The 22,606-nt window shown below is 39.4% G+C and overlaps 2 protein-coding genes across 3 annotated transcripts; one reads left to right on the forward strand and one right to left on the reverse strand.

The window, feature by feature from the left end:
• The first annotated feature begins 65 nt into the window (after positions 1-65).
• Positions 66-14,611, forward strand: LOC117294407 (nucleolar protein 56-like). Of its 2 annotated transcripts, XM_033776792.1 has the most exons (10): positions 66-197; positions 8,324-8,528; positions 9,420-9,590; positions 9,830-10,028; positions 10,655-10,842; positions 11,210-11,361; positions 12,234-12,334; positions 12,799-12,947; positions 13,195-13,316; positions 13,837-14,611. In XM_033776792.1, exons 1-10 carry the CDS (start codon positions 195-197, stop codon positions 14,140-14,142), a joined length of 1,596 nt encoding a protein of 531 aa, XP_033632683.1. In that variant the 5' UTR covers positions 66-194; the 3' UTR covers positions 14,143-14,611. The 2 variants fall into 2 exon arrangements, with proteins under 2 accessions (XP_033632683.1, XP_033632682.1); XM_033776791.1 differs by lacking the exons at positions 8,324-8,528; positions 9,420-9,590; positions 9,830-10,028; ... (4 more) ...; positions 13,195-13,316; positions 13,837-14,611 and adding exons at positions 1,438-1,752; positions 2,232-2,579; positions 2,836-3,126; positions 3,651-6,154.
• Positions 14,612-19,040: 4,429 nt separating this feature from the next.
• Positions 19,041-22,481, reverse strand: LOC117294409 (gastrula zinc finger protein XlCGF8.2DB-like). Its single transcript, XM_033776793.1, has 2 exons — positions 22,344-22,481; positions 19,041-20,680 (listed from the first exon to the last, which is right to left on the reverse strand). Exon 2 carries the CDS (start codon positions 20,161-20,163, stop codon positions 19,129-19,131), a length of 1,035 nt encoding a protein of 344 aa, XP_033632684.1. The 5' UTR covers positions 20,164-20,680; positions 22,344-22,481; the 3' UTR covers positions 19,041-19,128.
• Positions 22,482-22,606: the final 125 nt, after the last annotated feature.

Raw genomic sequence — 22,606 nt, forward strand, 5'->3', positions numbered from 1 at the left:
GTTTTAGCTGGTGTGCAGAAACTGCGTTAAGAATGTGTTGGAATTTACACTAGGTACCAGTCACTTTACAGCACACGCGGCGTGGCTTCAAGTTCGCAACAGAAGCCCCTGAACTTTCTTCCAAATCTAGAGTTAGAAATGTTGATTTGAAGAGTTGTGCTTATTCTGCCACTTACTGAGAGCATAAATTCAAAATGGTAAGATTTAGACATTAGGTTGTTTTATTAGATATGTTAAAAGCTCACAAATTGATCATAAAATGTATATTTTAGCAAATCAATTTGCAGTTCGTCGAACATCGAAGTGCTGACTGTATGAATAATAAATGTAATAATGTGCATTGTTATTGTAGTGCGTGTAATTCCGACATCTGGCCACCCATTCTGGGGCATACATGTGCATTTTATTTTTAAACCCAACACCAGCAAAAACTATTTATTTTGTCTCAAGTGTTTTTAATTGAGAACGGTTTCCAGTAAACTAATGTTTTATGTTTTACTATGACGTACCAACACAAGTGCTGTACCTGTAGCTTTAGTTTTGGGAGATTTTTCTTGTTAAATTTAAAATTAATTTTCAAGGTAAAAATAGTCCCAACAAAAAGTAGGAAAAAACTCCCCGCTTCGTATGGCACCACCACTTTTTTATTCTATATGAATTATAAATATAGTAGGCCTAATTAATTTATCTCAATGAGGAGATATCCCTTTTTGTAAAAATGAGTGAAAAAGTGGTGGTGCCATACTGAAAGTTATCCAAAAACAAATCAAATGCGGCCCAATTTCATGGCTCTGTCATCGCCGAGTTCTGCGCTGATTTCTCCAGCATGTCCAGTCTCCACTTACTGTGCAAGTGCCAAATTTCTGTAAGTGTAAGTGAAGACTGTGGAATACATGAATATTCATGTGCACAAGCAAAACTTACCTGCTTACCCGTGACATTACGCTTGACGTAAGAGCGAAATTCCCTGCTTCCGTTGAACCGATTCTTTGCTTGCGAAGCGAAGTTGCGGTCAGCAGAGCTAAGAAATTGGGCCCAGGTTAATTGCAAGTTCCAACTGTAAAGGACAATTTTTGTTTTGCTATTTCAGTCCCTCAAAATTATGTTTCACAAATGTTAAGTAAATTTTTAAGTAAATTTAAATAAATTTAAAATGAATTGTAATTATAAATGCAGTATGCTAAGCATGCTATTGCTAAGCATCCATGCTTGGAGTGCCAAAATACCTTTTAAATTTCACAGATTGAGAACATCTCCTGAAACGCCACAGGAATGTTAAGGATTGGTAAAGCATTTTCGAACTTATGAGATGAGGCAGAAAACAGCAATGATCTTGTGACAAAAAGGCTAAGAAGAGAATACAGAATAGAGAAAAAGTTCCAAAGTGTTACCACCTGCAAACAATGAGAGAGCTTTTATCTTATTCTTTTTCTACAGCCTCGTGGCACAATCATGCAGAAAGATCTATTGCTGCAGAAAAATCTCCTCGTTCGAAAAGGCTTTTCCAGTCCCATTTGGAAATACTTTGGGTTTCCGTGCAACCCCAGCGATCCAACTGAACCGGCCTGCGAGGATGAAATTGTTTGTGCGCTGTGCAACAAGTGCCTCTCGTACAACAAGAGCACCACGGTGATGCATAAACATCTGAAGGGGCGCCACCCCAATGTGTTTGACACCCTCGTAAAAGCTCCACCAGAAAAAAAAATGGCCAAGGGAAAAGTGGGCCGACCAAAGGGTGTTCGATCAACTATGGTGAGTACCATCCCCGTTTTACTTAAATATTACTTTGGCTTTCTTTTCGGCACAAAAATCAGTTCAACCAATACTCCTTGAAAATAAATTTAGCCAGGTTTGTTTGTGTTTTGTAAAGAAATATTTTCCAATCTAAATAATTTATTATAATTGTCTAAAGTCTCATGTTTCAGTAATCTGTACTTGTCATTTCCATAAAATGTTCTTCTTCTTACTTATAACAAAATCCAATTTCACAATTTTGTTATTGATTTTTTTTTGGGATTGCATATAAAGCTTTTCCCATTTACGAATTCAAATAATTTTTAATTTCAAACAATAAGTAAGAGACGTTTTGCGATAAACATTGTAGACTTGCACAAGGCGTGGAATTATGATAGGGAAGTTGAGAACAAAAATAATTATATTTGTACCAAAGCCACTGATGGCAAACAAAATAAAAGTAAATTTTATCATCTTTTATTATTTTTTGCTTCCAGTCGTCACGGCTTCAAGGCAATGAGCTTCGCAAGAGGAAGAATATGGTCCCCAAGAGAAGCTCCAGCTGGGTCTGGAACTACTTCTACTTCCCCATCGACCCCGAGACCCAAGAGACCAACAAGGAGTTTGTGACCTGTGACCTCTGCGAGAAGAAGATGAGTTATCATGGCGGCACTTCTCCAATGCGCTCCCATATGCGCCTCATCCACAAGAAGGAGTTTGCTGAGCACAACCAATGGGAGATGGTAGAGGTGTCACAGGACATGCTGGACATCAACGCCACCGACCCCAAGGTGAAAGTTGCAGAGGATCAGGCCGAGATCGAGGAATCAAATATGGCTTCATTGGTAAGAATCTCTTGTGAAAAGAGCACGATTTCCAAATTCTGCTCATCAAATTTCTCTGCTTAGCAAGAAATTATGAATTTGGGCCATGGATACTTAAGTTGATTCTTGTTGTTTCAAAGACAGTTAAATAATTTATAAAACTAGTAATTGCCTACGTGCAATTCAGATTTCCACTACTATAATATTTCCACTCTGGTCAAAATGAAAAAGGAAGATTTAGAATTTAAATGTTGTTTTTGTGGGTTTTGTTTTGCAGACAGAAGAAGAACTCTTCTCCGAAGACCTGCTGCAAAAGAAAGGGCTAATTCGTAAGAAAGGGGCCACCTCCAGCGCTATCTGGCGCTTCTTCGGCTTCATGCCCGACCCCAACGACCCGGACGAGGCCTTGTCTACTGATAAAGCAGTGTGTGCCATCTGCGGCAAGCAGCTGATCTACACTAACTCCAGCACCACCGTCATGCGGAACCATCTGGATCATCGTCATCCGAGGGTACACAAGATGGTCGCTAGTACCCCACGGAGGATGATGGGCACACCATCTAGTGAGGTGAGACAAGTGTGGAATGCTTAATGGCCTTATCATACGAGGCAACTTTTACAGGCAACTTTGAGGCAATTAATTGCAGTGCAGACTATAGAACCACTTTAGTAGCACAGAAGCATTTTTTTTCAAATATTGTACTGCCATCCCTAAGAATAATATGTGAACATTCAAATGTGAATGGATTCTCTTCTTTGAGATTGATTGCCTTGAACTGGTTGCCTGTAAATTGCCTAGCGTGGTAATGCCCTTATGATGTACATTACAATAGCTCTGTTTATACACTTCACCAGGCTCTATTTATTACGATAAGTAGTAACAAAATTCACGGAAATAAGTAACGTAAATTCAAGAAAACATTCGGTGTTTGTTTAGAGTTGCAAATGGTATTTGTTATTTTTTTTGGGGAGGGGGTGGGGGTTAAAACTCTGTTACAAAACTCAAATAGATGAAATCTGCAATTTGTGTTTAAGTTTCCTTTTCTAATTAACTTAATATATTTTCCCCCTCTTGTCGTTTATATTCCACAGGGGAGACAGCAAAGAACAGGTATACTGCAGACCAGCAGAAGAAAGAGATTGTCGGCTTGTGTCGCCAACTATCTTGCAAAGGACCTGAAGCCTCTGGAATCCTTAGAAGAGCCCAGCTTCAGGAAAATGCTGTATGAGTTTGATCCAAGATACAACCTCCCGACAAGGGAAGACTTCACCCTGCGGGTCATGCCCCTCCTGTATGATCAAGTCAAGCAAACGACTGTCATGCCGATGGTGAAGGAGGCCAAACACGTTGCGCTTTCTATCGATGTCTGGGGGCGCTCTTCCATCGAGCAGTACATGGCCGTGACGGCTCACCTTCTGACATTTGACTGGGAGCTGAAAAGTTTCATGCTAGAGAATGTAGAGTTTCCTCTGCCTCACGATGCTGTGCACATAGCAGAGTTTCTCAACAAGGTTGCTGCCGAGTGGGGAATCAGTGATGACCCGCTAAAGATCAGCGCTCTGGTCACCAACAACGCTGTTAAGAACAGCTTCACAGGAAAGCATGTCCCGTGCCTTGGCCACACTCTGAATTCCTTGGTCATCGCAGGACTGCAGTGCCCTGGTGTCCAAGGGCCCATTCAGTGTTGCATAAGGCTGGTAGAGTTTATCCATGGTTCGCCAAAACTGAAAATTTCCATCGATGAGTCTATCCAGGCAGAGGCAGAAGTACCGGGGGCTTCCCAGCAAGTTGACATTTCTCAGCAGTATGACAGCAACCAGCACCTTGATGTCCAGCGGCAGCTCGATGTCCTTGAGCAGTTAGTGACAGCAGCTCAGATAGGAGTAGAGGACCACACTGATATCTCTGCATTGACCTCAATCCACCAGACAGAGCCACCACGGCCAGCGACCCCTCAGGAAACCTCCCTAGACATCACCATGCAAGACCTGAAAGTTCCACTTGGCACAACACACAGCATGTTGAGGGCCATACTGGATAAGAGAGAGCTACTGAAGACGGTACTTGCTGCCTCAGAGAGAATGGATCTGGAGTTTTCTGAGACCGACATAAAAATTGTCGAAGAGATTGAGAAAGTCTTAGCTCCTCTTCAGACACTATCAGAGACCTTCCTCGGCAAAAGTTACGTCTCTGTATCTGGACTCATGCCAGCTTTATATTATCTGAAGGAAGTTCTGAAGCAGAGAGCAGGCGACCTGCCCGAGATCACCGAGATGAAACAAGCCATGGCGGAAGAGCTGTTCAGTGTTTACGATGACCCTAGTAACTCTGTCATCCTCCCCAAGGCCACGTTTTTAGACGCCCGCTACAAGAAACTGCCTTTCCTCTCTGAGATGCAGAAGATTGAACTTCACAATGAGATTGCCAAGGAGGCCTTGCTACTCACCGAGAACAGGATAGATGAAAGTGCCTCGACAGACGAGCCCCCCTCTAAAAAACCCGTCATGGCGTGGGCTTCCTTACTGGGCAACATGTTCGAAGATGAGAACATGGGCGTGGCTGACTCAGAACCCATAGGAGGCGCTAAAGATGAGATTCGCAGATACCTCACTGAGCCCCGCCTTGGTCTGGAGGCAGAGCCTCTCAAGTGGTGGCAGCAGAATGGTCCCAGGTACCCGATGCTGTCGGCAGTTGCCATGAAGTACCTCTGCATTCCGTCGACCAGCGTTCCCTCAGAGCAGTTATTCAGCTCAGCGGGTGGTCGCATTACAGCCAAGAGGTCCCTGTTAGATGCTAGAGATATCCAGTTGCTTCCGTTTCTGAATGCCAATCTCCAACAGTATTGAACATTTAACTCCAAACTAGTGATGTTGGCCGGTGTCGTTTGCTTTGTTTCTGTAGTGGAGTAGTGACATATGCAAAGAAGACCATTGGATTTTGCTTTGTCGGTGTTCGTGGCAATCAAGTTTGCCCGATTTTCTTAAACACTGTTGTGAATCGTTTTTAACATTATAAAAAAGAAAGATTTTATGGTCGTTCCCAGCTTTACCATTTGTATTGTGTTCCTGGCTCAAAAATATAAATTCTAAGTCTCTATTGAATGAATTGGATTCTGAGATGTGTTTTTTTATATATTTTTTTACCATGAAACCAATTTATTGTATTGATGGGGGTTAAAAGAACCCGCATATAGTGACCCCTTGCACGTCTACCATTTCCGTCATTCCGAATTTGTACATTTTAAGAGTTCATTGCGCTGTAGGCCTGTATGCTTCTTTTTTGAAAGGACAAGGGCACTTCGACATTTTCTATTTGGTAAAAGGACAGCCTATGAGGAAAATGTAAATTTGTACGGTAGCATTTCAAGGGCACCAAGGCAATAACCAGGGGGGGCATGGAGAGAAAACGCCTCCATTGCCTACGTGAAGTATGTATCAGGCCTGCACTGTTGTAGCTAGTTATTTGTTATATACAGCACATGTTGGATCTCAATAATCAATGAATTGGGGACCAGAAAGCTTGTGTATATAGACGATGTGACCTATGTTTACATTCAAACTGCCCTCTGTTGACAAAACACTATATACGTCATGTTTCGCCGGGCACTGAGTTGCGTAGTCATAGTAAGATTGCGTACACTTTCTAGCTGGCTGCAAAAACACAAAGGTTTTGCCCGGCGGTATGCGCGCGAATCATGTTATGGTTTTCGTGTGACGTCAGAGGTCACATCGTCTATAGGCCCTAGTGTAATGTAAAATTTTCAAAAAATGCACCCTTTGTGATCTTGTTGACCCTTTTTTTTTGTTCCTTTTTTTTTTTTTTTTTTTTTACTGATATACAATTGTGCATGTACAGTATCAACCAAAAATGCTTAATTCTATGCATTCTTGATCTGGTGTGTTCAGCATGAATGGCAAATCTTGCATTTTACATTATTCTTATTTTCTCAAGTGCTAACTTATCTGTAAAGTTTTGTTAAGTTCTAATAAAAAAAAAACCAAGGAAATGTAATATTGCATTAATATTTTGTTTGAAAAGAGAGTGTCATTGTTTAATTATCAATCATTCCTAATTACCTGGACACTTCTTACTGTGTTTGTACAATTGTTCCCATACTTGATCCTTGTCATTTGATTGGTAGAACTCGTCCGATCCAAGGCAACGTGTTCCTTTAAAACCATATAGAATGCCAATACTGCAGAGGGCTTCTACGTCCAAAGACAGATGTTTGTAGTTCGGCTTCGGGCTCACAAGCTTTCGCTATAAAAAAAAATCAGAGCTTTCGTGGTAAAAAAAAAATCAGAAAATACAAAGAACAACACTAAAGTACTGGTATGAATTAATCAAAAACGAATTGGTTCTTGACTTTGGAGTTAAATACATATTCATAAATACCTCAGTTTCGCTATTCCTATTGGTGGAAAGCGCGTCACGTGGGTGTGGATAAACCTTTGTTTATGACCAGTAAAAAGTGTTGAAACATGGGTGTGACACGCGAGTTATCAGTTTGCACCTGTGCTTATAAGACGGTTTCTTTATTCCTATTGGTCAAGAGCAACTGCCAAGACGGTTGTGCCACATCACGCGCGACGCGCACAGCACTCCCTTATAAAAGGAGTTTTACCCGAGGGCCTTGACTGGGCCTTACCATTTCATAGCTGGAGGGGTGTTGTGTTGAAAGAAATCATTGGAAAATTATTTTTGAATTTGTCTTACTTTTTGACCATAAGTGTTGATGTTTTTTGACCAAAAAGGTATTATGAATGGGAATCAAAGTGTGTTGAATCGGTTTTCAACTAGTGGTTTAGACCCGCATAGGCCTGGCTCTTGATAATTTACCTCAACTTCGTCTCGGTAAAATTATCAAGAACCAGGCCTCTTTGGGTTTAAACCACTAGCGGAAAACCTCTTCACCACACATTGATTCCCTTACTAAGGGTCTACATGTATTTACTTTTTCTAACACAAAACACAATGTCCACAGATTTACATTAAACTTACACAGTTTGAGGATAATGATAGAAGAACGCTTCCCTTCAAATATTACATACTGAGGTTCAGAGTTTTTGAGAAATGAGTAAAACAATGTCACAAACATAATTTTCGTCTCAGTTTTAGGATGTAGAAATGTGTTAACCAGAACTTCTACGTTTTTCATGCTAAAATATTCTTCGCCTCACTGAGACGAAAATTGTTTTGTGACTTGTTTTACTCATTTCTCAAATACTACAGCACCTCAGTAAGTAATATTTGAAGGGAAGCTTTCTACTATCATTATCTTCAAACCGTGTAAGTTTATTGTAAATCTGTGGCAATTTGAAGAGGTACCTAAATTTTTGAAGTGAATGAAGATGGTTGTCTAATGGGAGATTATTCCATAGTTAAGAAGCAGCCTTCACAAATGCCTGTCACCTAGGTTTGCCTTCAATGGTCTTGAAGGGTAAGTCAACAGTGTCAAATGGGAACTCCTCAGACAGTCAGATGTCCAAGAGAGTATCTACAAATCATTTTGTATGTTGCATTTATTTAGTGCATTGTTCGCAGCATACGCCAGGCCTGGAATTTCAACTTTTGGAATGGCAAGTTTTCACTTTGCAAAGGGCACTTCTATTGGGAAATCTTTAAGTCAATGGGAAACTTTTGAAGGGGCACCAAGGCCAAGACCAGGGGCAATGGTCTCAAGGTCTGATAATGCAGAAGTTTTTGTATGTTTTTCATTACGTCGGTTACTCTCATACATGTACATCTCTCAATAATACAACAGGTGAAAATGTACGTGCTCTACGAGCACGCCTCTGGCTATGGCCTCTTTGATGTGACGGAGTTTGAGGAGATCTCCATGCTGCAAGCTGATGTAGAGAAGAGCGTGACGGACTTTGGCAAATTTGCATCCCTCGTCAAGCTCCATGCTTTTTCCCCATTCAAGTCTGGTGCCAATGCCCTGGACAACATCAACAGTATCTCAGAAGGTGAGTACAATACACTACAATTTGTTCCAGTCTTTGTTACTCATTTGCCCTGGATTGCCTTGTTAATGATTGTAAGGGCAGTTTCATTTCAGATAACATTAATACATCCCCACGTTTGCAGTCTTCCACCAATCAGAGTGCGTGTCCCTTTGACATGTTTATTATATTGAATGGACCTCATGAATTGGACACCCTAGATGCAGAAAATCTTAGAATGATGACAAAACAATAAAAGGGCTCAGATTTATTCGCATGGCCATTTAATAACCACCTTTGACTTTTAAGCGAGGGCGCCGTACTGGGAGAACATATGATCTATTTTTTGCTGAATAATATTAAAATCCATCCCTCTTTTAGGACAGTCAGGACAATGGGGGGGGGGGGGGGTTAGACCTGTACAAGATTTGATGAAACGCTAGGATTAATCCTATCTCAAGTTAGGACAAGTAACTCGTCTAACTTAGGATGGGTTCAATGCGTCATAACGTCTGTGGATACGAAAACTACCTCGTCCTAAGTTCTAAGATTAATCCTATGTTAGGGAGAGTTTGGTGAAATCGGCGGCTGATTAGAAAAAAAAATCTTGATCACTGAGGGGGGAGGAGGGGGAGTTCTCTTTTTGACAAGATGAGGCAAGACATATTAGTGCTTTGAACAGCAAGGGCACGGCAACTGCCCTTTGGTACGGAGCACTTCCATGACTTAATTGTAAACTTGATTTGAAAGCTTGCAAAGGGCACCATGGCAATTGCTGTGGGTGATGTGGGCTAATTCCAGGTCTGCCATTATCCTTAAATGCAATTAACAATCTCGATAAGAACTGACACAATTTTAGTTCTTATTGTGAGCTTCTCGTTGTTGACCCTCTGATGTTATTCCCACTCCTTTCAGGTGTGATGCATGAAGATCTCCATCTGTTCCTGGATACCAATCTACCAGAGTCGTCCAAGAAGAGAAAGAAGATCCAGCTCGGAGTGGCTGATAGCAAGATAGGAGCAGCCATTCAGGAGGCCCTTGGCGCGTCCTGCCAATCTGGAGGGGTCGTCAATGAGATCTTAAGAGGTAAGATCCCTCCCCTCTCTCTTTGTTTTTGTTGATGCAGTTTGTACATGCTTTAAAAATACTAGACACTATTGGTAATTACTCAAAATAGTTGTTAACATAAAAATATACTTGGTAACAAGCAACGTACAGCTGTTGATAGTATAAAAAAGAATATTGTGAGAAACGGCTCCGTCTAAATAGGTTATTTCTCACTCAAACATTGTTCTAAGGTTGTTGTTTTCTATATTATATTTAAGGTCTGCGCTACCACTTCCACAAGCTAATCAAGGGACTGTCTGCACAGGCAGCAGGGAAGGCCCAGCTTGGGTTGGGTCACAGTTACTCCCGTGCTAAAGTCAAGTTTAACGTGAACCGTGTGGACAACATGATCATCCAGTCTATCAGCTTACTGGATCAGCTGGACAAGGACATCAATACCTTCTCTATGAGAATCAAGTATGTTGGATGCCATTTGGACTATGTCTATTTCATGTATATTCGGCATGCTACTTCTCATTGCTACTGCTCGTTCTAGCATTGCGAATGTCGCTGGTTTGAACCCCACTAGAGTAATTTGTCTGTGGATTTTTTTTCACAAAACTTTGGAGTGTGCAGAGTGTTCAGTGCTTTAATACACATCAGAAGACGGGTAAAAAACAAATTATTTTCTTTATCCAGAATGCAAAAATAACATCTCTGTGTTAGCTGATTTCCTTGTTTCTTCCTTTAGAGCCTTGAGCTGCAGGCTGCATGAGATAGAGAAAGAAATGAAAAAGAATGAAAAGAAAGCCATTCCTGATTTGCTTGAACTGGGCCAAATTCAAGGCATCAGAAGAAAAAAAATGGGGAAAAAATGCCACAGAAAACTGAAATTACTTGATAAAGTCTTATGTACAAGGTAGTCTCCTGTCTGGGCAATAACTGTGTTGCATTTTTGTTCTAAAAGATTGTTTTAATTTAACAGCCAGTCATTCTTGCACACTGAAGTATGTTGCTTATAATTGGTTTAATATTCCTTTCCAACAAACCGATCTTTGACATATTTTTTATAAATGTGAGATTTCCTTGTTTACTTTTTTCAGAGAGTGGTACTCCTACCATTTCCCAGAGTTGGTGAAGGTGGTCAGCGACAACTCCATGTACGCTCAAGTAGCCCACTACATCAAGAATCGTAAAGACCTCTCTGAGGACAGTCTGGAGGCTCTGGAGGAGATAGTGATGGACAGTGCTAAGGCCCAGGCAATCCTGGATGCTTCACGCTCATCAATGGGTCAGTTATTGTCTCATTGAACCCTCGAAAGAATACATATCAAAGTCTTGTATAGACAATGTGACCTGTGACATCATGTGTTTACGAAAGACCCACCAAGCCTGGACTTCCTACAGGCATGATTTTTACACATTTTATTTAATGGAAGTAAACAAAAAATCTTACATTTTATGGAGATTGCACTGTCTAATTCTTATCAACTTTTGATATGATGAAAAGGGGCACATCTCAAAACTGTTAACTGTTGACATCATTGCTTATTCAGTATTTTGAAGGAGTAATAAGAAAACTTTGAATTGAATAGTCACAAGTTCTTTATATACTGTTTAGTTTTCAAGTTTGAATATTATTATTATTATTATTTTAGGAATGGATATATCACCCATTGATCTGATCAATATTGAGCGGTTTGCAGTGCGTGTAATGGCCCTGCAGGACTACCGTAAGAGTCTGTACATTTACCTGCAGGAGAGAATGCACAATGTGGCCCCGAACCTCTCTTCACTCATTGGTGAACAGGTAAGACTCTCATGAGCCTATATTAACCATTCAGAGACCATAGCGGCCAAAAGTCCCTTGTACCGCAATTGGACGCAAGATTTCACCTACTTCCATTCACAGAAAGAGGTCAAACTAAAGGTCAATTCAGGGAATGAATTGTTCCATTCTTTTCTTTTGACCCATTTCACCCGACGTTGTATAGAATTATCTTGGATGTGCCATTTTGGTGGGCAATGTCTCTGTGCTTTATTCAGTGGATAGTGCGAAGTGCACATTTTTAGACGATGCAGCGTTTACATAATAACATAACTGCCAACCAAAATGGTGAGCGTACGACAGTCGCCGTGTGTGACGTGCACGCAAAGGGTCAATATTAACATAGTACCTCAATTTCTAATATCAAAACAAATTATTTGTTTCAAGTTTTGATATTTCTGTGTGCTGCACCTGCTTTTTGGTACTGTTGACATCGCACATTCTTCAATGGAGTGCATCAAGTTGTCTGCCACAGTACCTTATTAATGAATGGATTTTATTGTGAGTGTTTTAATCAAATGCTACGTTCTGTATTCTCAGTCAAAACATGTTGTATTAATAAATACCTAGGACGGTTTCAAGTCTCTGAGTGGTCAAAACCCGGTCACGTGGGGATGTATTTACGGTCGGTATAAAGACCGGCTTTGGAAAATAGCGATTAAGTGGCCCATAAATCAGCATACATTGTGTAAAAAATTGTAGCTCGGCTCTGGTTCTGAAAGAGTTGGACCTGGCCGTCTGTTTGTTGAACCAGACAGATTCTCTCCGTGTCTGATTGTTTCTAATTCTCAAGTTGCATCTCCTGTGAACAAACTCACTTCACTATTTAATTTGGTAATGTTTATGTTTTCTAGGTGGGTGCCCGACTCATTTCTCATGCTGGTAGCCTGACAAATCTGGCCAAGTACCCCGCCTCCACGGTGCAGATTCTTGGTGCTGAGAAAGCCCTCTTTAGGTAAGGGTCCTGATTTTGATTGTTTCAAGAATTTGTATTCAAAGGCAGAGTATAACTATGGATTTGGGAACTGCTCGATTGTTTTAATATGGATATAAGTGTACTTGTATACAATAGAACCAACATGTGAATTTTTTTTTGAGATATTGCCAAAAATTTTGAGCAAGATTATGTCCATGCAGGTATACGCATTTAAAAGAACCCAGTGCACTTATTCCCCAATAGGAATACACAATATGAAAAGTAATATGTGATAACAATTTCCAGATTCAAATTTGGGGCCATAAAAATCTTTTTACATTACCGCATTACTTTAAAGTGAAATGTTTCTCAAAGTGTTATATACTATTAAAAGCTTTTTATGTAGGCTTCTAACCCAAAGTTTTTATTGTCATCAGTTATGAGAAAGATACCAAATGTGTACTTTTCATTAAATAGTACTTGAAACTAATTTGTCTTTACAGAGCATTGAAGACACGTGGAAATACGCCCAAATACGGTCTCATCTTCCATTCTACATTCATCGGACGAGCTAGCCAGAAGAACAAGGGTCGTATCTCACGCTATCTGGCCAACAAGTGTTCTATCGCATCACGACTTGACTGCTTTTCAGGTAATTTTGTTTTGTTATGTTTGTACGCATCACTGAAACTTACTAGACTATTTATTCTTTATAAATTGGTGTTGAGTTAGCAACTATGATGTGGCCGAAAATGGCCTTGCCCTCTTAAAGATCAAACTCCAGGCCTGGTTAATTTTGTTCAAGTTGATCTTTGAAAAATAATTTTTTTTATTGTAATAATTCTTTTTTTTTTTTTTGGTCTGTCATATAAATTGATTTACTTGTGTCTAACCTCCAGATTTCCCAACCACTGTGTACGGTGAGAAACTCAAAGGTCAGGTTGAGGAACGTCTATCCTTCTACGAGACGGGAGATGCACCAAGGAAGAACATTGACGTCATGGTAGAAGCAAGGACTGAGGTAAAACAAGAAAATGTTTTATGTGCCATTTTAAAGACTCTAGACACTATTGGTAATTGTCAAAGACCAGTCTTCTCACTTGGTGTACCCCCAACATATGCATAAAATAACAAACCTGTGAAAATTTGAACTCAATTGGTTGTCGAAGTTGTGAGTTAAATAATAAAAGAAAAAACACCCTTGTTGTCACGCCGAGATGTAGAACAAAGAGCTACTCCAGAAGCTTTTCCCTCGTACTGCATCTCTTTGGAACTCCTTGCCTGGTGCATGTTTCTCTTCATCCTATGATCTGCCATCTTTTAAGAGGAATATCAATTCCTACCTTTTCAGCTCCACTGAGTTTCTGCATTCCTTTGTTTTTTTCCTTGCAGCCCTTTACCTAGAGTGGCTTTTAGCCTTGTTTTGGGCGAACTTGCATAATTTTTTGTTGTGATGTTTTGCAAGTAGCGATTGAAGTTATTCCCCAAGCCCATCAGAACAGACCTTATCTAAAAGACCCTTATTTGCTAAATATTAACAGGTCAAAGAGGAGGAAACTGCCGCAAAGAAAGCCAAGAAGAAGGCAAAGAAAGCCAAGAAGAGACTGTCGGAGGCAGCAAACGCCACCCTGGAAGAGGAGCACACCAACGGTGATGCAGAGGAACCCATGGAAACAGACCAGCCACCCAAGAAGAAAAAGAAGAAAGTAGCCGAAGACGAGGAAGAAACCGAGACACCGAAGAAGAAAAAGAAGAAGCGGGCCTCCGAGGTGACCACACCCGAGGTCGTGGAGACTGTCACACCCAAGAAGGATAAGAAAAAGAAGAAGAGAAAAGAATCCGAGTAAAAAAAAAGTGGAAACGCATGATGGAAGTGTACTTCATTTATTTTTTACAAATGTTAAAGCTAATAATCTCTTCCTTAGATTCACACGGGATCATGAGCGTACACACAGAATCATGGGCGTTCACACAGAATCATGAAAGTGTTTCAAGAGAATTTACTGTAAGCTTACAATTTTAACTATTCAATGTACAAACTTTCAGCTGGATATGTTAACATTATTTTCAGTAATTTCAGCACCAAAGTATTCCGTGCTTTTTGAGGTATGGCGGTTGTGATAGGAGTGTACTGTTTGGGTTGGGTGTATAGACCTTTCTTTTGTTGATCAACAAACCGCCTTGGTTGGCATGGTCGGCCGAATGTTAGTAAAACACTTAATCGTAAAAAACAGATGTTATAACAAAATTCAACATTTTCTGCAAACTTTCAATTAAATAAAGTACTTCTCATAATTAGTTGTTTTGTTTTAAACAAAATCGACAAATTTGGTTACATTGTTACAAAAAATAGCGATCTTTTCTTGATTTGCACTCATGGCTTTCCATAGTTTTCCAATCTGGGTTGGCAAAAACTCGGGCTGTGACGTTGCAAAAGAAAAGGTCTATACACACAGTTTTGTGTCCACCATACCTCAAATTAGCTTATTGAAGATTTGCAACAGGATAAAATTTGTTTCTTTTTCTAGTCGGTTTCTTTACATCCACGGTACGGTGGCACAAATAATTTTGGTTTCCAATTTTTTGCCTGATGAATTTTTGTGGAAGGTCTGGGTATCTTTGAAGTTGGAGCTTTGTACTGTAAATTGATTTGGGGTTGAACTAAGACAAATTAACCCAGACAATTTCTGTTGTGGTTAATTATTTAGTGTTGTAAATTGACACAATAGTAATTAATGTTTAAACCGAGGTTTGATTTTAGAAAAACACTTTGGTTTCATCTCAAAATAAGTTGCCGCATATTGCAGAAGTGAATTTGTATTAAGACATTACACTTTGCTCGGTATTTAAGATACATGTCTTTAGATTAATCTTTAATTAGTGGAGGTTTGCGGTAGCATTATGTGTACATGTACATCTCTTTATGAGTGGTGTTGATTCGGGTGGTTGACAATTCAACTATTTGTTAAGTATTTGTCTGATCGTCACATTCTCCTGAAGTTTAATACTCCTGAAGGCGATCAGAACATATGGATTAAAACCTTGAGTTGTCAACCACCGGTACTTATCAGGATCAACATGAGATTGACACATGGTGCTAGCGCAAACATCACCTAATTGTTATACTTCCATCTTGCAAAGTTTCAAATCCTGATATTAATCTATGGCCTTTGTTAAATTGAGCCCTGTATATTCCTTCAAGCAGATACAATAATGGGCATCAAGTAATGATTGAAAAACAGCTTGTTGATTTTTAGTTTTTAATTTTACTTTCCCTTTTTTTCCACCTTGTTTAACTTTTTTTCTCTTTTAATAATAACTCTTTAATTGTTTTTTTAAAACAAAATTTCTGGTATATCAATGAAAATTTTCTTGTTGGATTCTTTAAAGTAGGCGTATCAGTACATCATTTGTAATTTATCTCCCGAACAAGCACTCATGGGTTTCCGACCCAGGTTTCAAATAAAAGTAACGCATTTTTTTCAAAATTGTGGCTGAAGTAGTGTCTGCTTACTTGTTGAAGTTTCTTCAAGGTTTGCTAAAGCTCAAAATGGTGGACCAGCCTGGGTTTGAATAAAAATATCTCCTTTTGTTAAACCATGATCAAGATGTGATTTTTCAAATGAATGTCAATACCATAGTTTTGGGGTCCTCGACTCGTGCAGACAACATTGGTGACGACTTTAAGCACATGCAAAGCCTCGGCATGAAGTCACGTACCAGTCGACGTACGTGTCGACGTACGTGGATGCAAAATCTGAAGCTGCGTGTTGTATGCATGACGTGTCGTATGAGGCGCCAAGTCTAAACTTATTATTTAACACAATTATTTACATAGAATCCATTATTTATCCTCTACATCACTGCAATGGCAACTATGATAATATAATGTTTAAAAAGGGCCATAAGAGTCGAACAAGGTGGGCTGGGTCACCCTCCTTAAATTGTTTAGGATAAAAATATTAAACTTTGATATATAGAGACACAGGAAAGAAGCCGGTCCTTGATTAATTAAGGACGAGCTTTGCCAAAACACAATCATCAAAACAATACATGTTATCAATGACGTCAAGAATATAAAATGGTCTCTCTTGTACTGGTTTATTAAATTGAACCCATAGCCCACATACAAAACGAAATAACAATACTAATTGCACAGTCATTGACGGGTAATAAAAAGGTCCGCACACTACACTCTGCACACACATCATGATGATGCCTGGCAATACACGCATGGCAATTTACAACAATCCAGTCCAAATATAGTCCCACAAATCAGGATAATTCAGGTACACAAAGAGGGTTTAATCCATAGTTGTATATAAGGACTAGGGGGCGCACTGGCCTACATACGCACTCGGCATGCAGCCTTTTTCTAAGTTGACAAAACGGCATCGCAGAGCATGTGTTTACGCGGCCCGGTGTGTGGCCATTTTGTAAGTTGGCAAAACGGCATCGCATAGCGTTCAATAAACACAAACTCAATTGGTACTTCATATTCAACGCGTGTACATGTATATAATGGCGCGTGTGTCTCTTTACGGTCGCGTCGCGTTTGTGCAAGCAGCATCACCAGTGCGCCCTCTAGTTCATTTGTGTAACTATAATTTAATCATAAAACAATACTCACAATGAGCTTATCCCTCCAAGATAATTTTGTTTTTGGAGCATGGCCAGACCCATGCTTTCTATAAAAATAAAGAGAAATACAGACCAAAATTAGGGTGCTCTTTTAAGAAGCTATAAAAAAAAAAGGAAGATTGTCACGTGACAAGCCCAAAAGTAAACCGGAGTGGTGTAATCAAGCAAATACAAGTGTGACCTGAAGTTATTTAGAAAAATACAATTTTCACATAACCCATAAAATCTGAATACAATCTCAAAACTTGATATAAACAAAGTGTTTTTTTTCTTAAGTGTGGACTAGTTGATGCTTATTTAAGCAACTCCTCAAATGTCACAAACAAGTTTCTCTCCAGTGTGGATTTTAAGGTGTGTACTAAGAGGCCCTCTTTCAGCAAACTCTTTTCCACAAGTGCCACATACAAATGGTTTCACTACAGTGTGGATTTTGTGATGTTTGGTACGATAACCTTTACAAGTAATCCACAAATGTCACAAACAAAAGGTTTTTCTTCAGCATGTTCAGTGTGGAGTAGTTGGTGTGTAGTTAAAGTCCCTTTTTGAGAAAATTCTTTTCCACATATGTGACAAGCAAAAGGTTTCAAAAGAGGGTGAGTTTTGTGATGTCCTTTAAGACGACTCTTGTAAGTAAATGCTTTTCCGCAAATGTCACAAACGGATGTGCTTCAGCTTTTTGCATGGGCAACGCCATCTTGTTTTATGAAGTCAACAGATGAACATGCATCATTCTATTGCTCCACCTTCGGTTTTATAACTTCAGTTAAGTTTCATTAAAGGGTTTTCAGGAAAACCCTATCTGACCATTGCTAACGCTGTATACAACATATCTTCGCTCCGAGTATTTTGAGGACGGATTCCGGCACCTTTTTCTGTGGAAAAGCGGAACAATTCTAAGTTGCAATTCGTGCGGTTTGATTCTTAATTTTTGGAGTACGTGCGCTACATTCGTACACTAGTTGGTTCTACCACGTTTTGACCATCGCCGTGATTGACTCTTCGAAGAGTGGATGGTCATCTTATCAGTACTTTTTGAGTAAGTAAATATACAGTGTTAACATTTACTTCAGTTATTTCTCCAGTGTGGATTTGCTGGCGTGTAGTTGGAGTCCTGTGTTGAGAAAATGCTTTTCCACATGTGACAACTAAAAGGTTTCTCTCCAGTGTGGACTCTCTGATGGTCGGTTAGACCTTTTTTTAACTTTACAAATGCACATCCTAGTGTCTAAAATAAATCTTTCTCTAAAGTTCGAGTTTGGTGATGTTCATTTAGTAGATACTTGTGAGTAAATGCTTTTCCGTATGTCACAAACAAATGGTTTTTCTCCAGTGTGGACTCCCAAGGTGGCGGGAAAGGCTGAATTTACAAGAAAAATCTTTTCCACAAATGTAACAAATAATCGATGTACATGTACACCACTGTGGACTTGCTGGTGTCTCTTCAGAAGGCGTTTTACAAAAAATGCTTTTCCGCAAATGTCACAAACAAATGGTTTCTCTAGAGAGTGAGTTTTAAAAGGAAATGCTTTGCCACAGATGTCACAAACAAAATACTTTTCTCCAGTGTGGATAAGGACGACTAGGTGTTTACTAAGAGGCCCTCTTTGAGCAAATTCTTTGCCACAAGTGTCACATACAAATGGTTTCTCTAGAGTGTGAGTTTTGTGATGGTCGGTAAGATAACGCCGACAAGTAAATTCTTTCCCGCAAGTGTCACATACAAATGGTTTCTCTCCTGGGTGAGTTTTGTGATGGTCGGTAAGATAACGCTCATCAGTAAATGCTTTGACACAAAAGTCACAAACAAATAGTTTCTCTAGATTGTGAATTTTGTGATGTTCGGTAAGTAAATGCTTATAAGTAAATGCTTTGCTACAAATGTCACAAACAAAAGGTTTCTCTCCAGTGTGGATTAGAAGGTGTGTACTAAGAGTCTTTTTTCAGCAAATTCTTTTCCACATATGTGACAAATAAATGGTTTCTCGCCAGTGTGGATTAGTTGGTGTGTATTTAGAGTACTTCTTTGAGCAAATTCTTTTCCGCATATGTTACAAACAAATGGTTTCTCACCAGTGTGGACTCGCAGGTGGCACGAAAGGTTGGATTTACAAAAAAAAGCTTTTCCACAAATTTCACAAACAAATGGATCATCTCCAGTGTGAGATCTCTGGTGACTTCTTAAATAGCTCTTATTAGAAAAATGTTTTGTCTAGGTTGTGAGTTTTGTGATGGTTGGTAAGATAGCGCTTACAAGTAAATGCGTTTCCGCAAATGTCACATACAAATGGTTTCTCTAGAGTGTGAATCTTGTGATGTTCGGTAAGATAACGCTTATAAGTGAATGCTTTGCCACAAAAGTCACATACAAATGTTTTCTCTAGAGTGTGAGTTTTGTGATGGTTGGTAAGATAGGTCTTATTAGTAAATGCTTTACCACAAATGTCACATACAAATGTTTTGTCTAAGTTGTGAGTTTTGTGATGGTTGGTAAGATAGCGCTTACAAGTAAATGCGTTTCCGCAAATGTCACATACAAATGGTTTGTCTAGAGTGTGAGTTTTGTGATGGTTGGTAAGATAGCGCTTACAAGTAAATGCGTTTCCGCAAATGTCACATACAAATGAATTGTCAAGGTTGTGAGTTTTGTGATGGTTGGTAAGATAGCGCTTACAAGTAAATGCGTTTCCGCAAATGTCACATACAAATGGTTTCTCTCCAGTGTGAACACGCTTATGGACTGCCAATACACTTTTACAAGTACATGCTTTGCCGCATATGTCACAAACAAATGGTTCCTCTCCCGTGTGGATTAGTACGTGTGTACTTAGAAACCTTCTTTGAGCAAATTCTTGTCCACATATGTGACAAATAAATGGTGTCTCTCCAGTGTGGACACGCTTATGGACTGTCATTACACTTTTACAAGTAAATGCTTTTCCGCATATGTTACAAACAAATGGTTTCTCTCCAGTGTGGACTCGCAGGTGGCGGGAAAGGTTGGATTTACAATAAAAAGCTTTTCCACAAATTTCACAAACAGATGTTTTATCTCCAGTGTGAGATCTCTGGTGACTTCTTAAATATCTCTTTTGAGAAAAAGCTTTGCCACAAATGTCACAAACAAATGGTTTCTCTCCAGTGCAGCCACACTGATGGGTCATCAAGGTAGGTTTGTTTGAAAAACCTCTCCCACAAATGTCACAAACAAATGGTTTTTCCTCATTCATCGTGAATTCTCTGCCGGCATTCGAGCAAGGGAGGTTTGAAGTTTTAAAATGTTGCCACAAAATGTCCAAATGGTTTCTCTCAAGTGTGCATTCCCTGGTGGCCGGCAAAGGTGCGCAAAAGCTTTCCAACAAATGTCACAAACAAATGTTTTGTTCTCCAGTGTTGACAAGCCGAGGGTCTCTCCAATGACCTGTTTGTGAAACTACTTTTCCACAATAGCAACAAGCAAATGGTTTCTGTCCAGTGTGGGCTCTTTGATGCCTTTTCAACTTGTGATCACGAGAGAAAGTTAAAGTACAAAAATCACAGACAAATTCAAATGTCTTCTTTCCCCAATTGAAATTCCAAAATCATTTCAAAATGTTTTGTTCCAGAATCTAAAGATGGATGCTCAATTTCAACCACTGACTTTAAAGTGTGAACTTCTTCAAGTTTTTCCAGGTTGGCGTTTTTTTTTCTTCAAGTCGGCTGCTCCTCCAGGGTCACAAACAGATGTCTTCTTCTGAGAATTAAAATCTGTAATCATCAAAATCAAATTGAAATAGAAGTTAATTGCCACTTACTCTTAATTGAGAATGGTTATTACATTTTGAATACCAAATTGTTTGTAGACATCACCCCAAACTGGGAAAGTCATAACGGCCACAAAAAGATCCTGCTGGGAGCAAAACAAAAAATCCCAAGTTGAATGGAAAGTATTCAGAAATACCACATACATGTAATGGTCCTTCTCCGATGTGTGTTTTCTTAATGCAGTTGCAAAGCTATATGTATTTTTTCTCCTTCCTTCACAAACAAGCTGTTTTTACCTTTAAGTCATACATTTTTCAAAATTGATTTTCTTTTCCTCCTGTAATCTTGTTTTTTCATTTTCATTATTACTAGAGTGTAGTACAACCAAACCTTTTAAATGATGTGTGTTTTGTTGTCTCAGGTCTTTGTTGGTCCTGTGCTTTGTGCTTAGTCTGTTCTGTATACTATTAAAGGAACACGTTGCCTTGGATCGGACGAGTTGGTCTATAAAAAGCGTGTGTAACCGTTTTTTATAAAACGCATATGGTCGGAACGAAGTTTTAAAAGTAGAATACAATGATCCACACAAATTTGCCTCGAAGTTGCGTGGTTTTCCTTATACTGTGCAAACTAACACGTTCGGCCATATAAATGACCGACCGTTTTAGTCGACGATGTAAAAGGAAAACCACGCAATTTCGAGGCAAATGTGTGTGGATCATTGTATTCTACTTTTACAACATCTTTCTAACCATATGCATTTTATAACAAATGGTTACGCTTTTCAAAGACCAACTCGACCGATCCAAGGCAACGTGTTCCTTTAACTCTATATACACAAGCTGTGCTTACTTGGCTGTGCCCCAAATTCCTAAACTTATTGAATCACTTTGTATTCATATTAATTGAGGAATTTGGAAACAAATGTTTTAGATGGTATTGTGTGTGTGTTTCCTGATGTTCGCTTAAAATAAACTACCACTAAATGCCTTCACAGGCTAACCTCATACACCTGTAACCACTTCATGCTTTCATTCTAGGTGCCAGTCATATAAAATGCAAAAGGATTTGCAAGCAATAACAAATAATAATTCCATGGCGGCACCTGGTGCTAAAAATACAGGATTTGAACTGCCTCTAGCTAGCGGGGCAATCTCTGTGTTCTAGTTGGTAAGATACTTAAAATCGCAAAGTTCCTAGGATCGAATCCCACCCGAGTAATATGCCTGTGATTATTTTTCACAGAGCTCTAGAAAGTACTGAGTATACATCAGTGTAAACACATCGTGTATATTATGGGTTCAAACCAAAATTAGTTTTCTTTGTCCCCACGGCAAATTTGCATCTACTACAATGAATAAATAAATGATAATTTTTTCTCCAGTCAGCGTGAGTAGGCCGATGATGTCAAGGATCGTTTGTATAAAAAGGCTGTTCCACTTATGTCACACATAAAATAATTTGTAATAAAAAGTGGTTTTCTCCAGTGTGCTGGTGGACAGACTAGCTGATAACCAAGACATTCTAGTGAAGTTTTCAAAGAAAAAAGCTTCTCAAAAAAAGAGTGTTTAATAAAAAGATTCTCTGCAATGACATGCTCATGGTCCCATGGGGTGTGTTTGTGCGAGACACTTTCAAAAAACATCACAAACAATTGGTTTCTCACCAGTGTGGATTCTTTGATGGCTGGCAAATGTTTCCAACAAATGCCACAATGGTTTTCCTCCAGAGTGAATTCTCTGGTGATGACTTAAACTTTGCTTTCAAAAAAAAGGCTTTCCCACAAATGTCGCAAAAAAATGGTTTCTCTGTAGTGTGGACTCTCCGATGGTCAGTTAGACTTTTTTTTTTGAGAAAACGCTTTTCCACAAATGTCACAAGCAAATGGTTTCTCTCCAGTGTGGACTCTAATGTGGCAGACGAGGATGG

This window comes from Asterias rubens, chromosome 9 (genome assembly GCF_902459465.1).
Source record: "Asterias rubens chromosome 9, eAstRub1.3, whole genome shotgun sequence".
NCBI classification, from domain to species: Eukaryota; Metazoa; Echinodermata; class Asteroidea; order Forcipulatida; family Asteriidae; genus Asterias; species Asterias rubens.

Excerpts from the sequence above, each read along its gene's own strand:
- LOC117294407 (XM_033776791.1), top strand. Across the intron at positions 2,580-2,835 it reads AATCAAATATGGCTTCATTG|ACAGAAGAAGAACTCTTCTC; the intron begins GTAAGAATCTCT and ends TTTGTTTTGCAG. Across the intron at positions 3,127-3,650 it reads TGGGCACACCATCTAGTGAG|GGGAGACAGCAAAGAACAGG; the intron begins GTGAGACAAGTG and ends TATATTCCACAG.
- LOC117294409 (XM_033776793.1), bottom strand. The coding sequence starts at position 20,163 with ATGAATGAGGAAAAACCATTTGTTTGTGACATTTGTGGGAGAGGTTTT.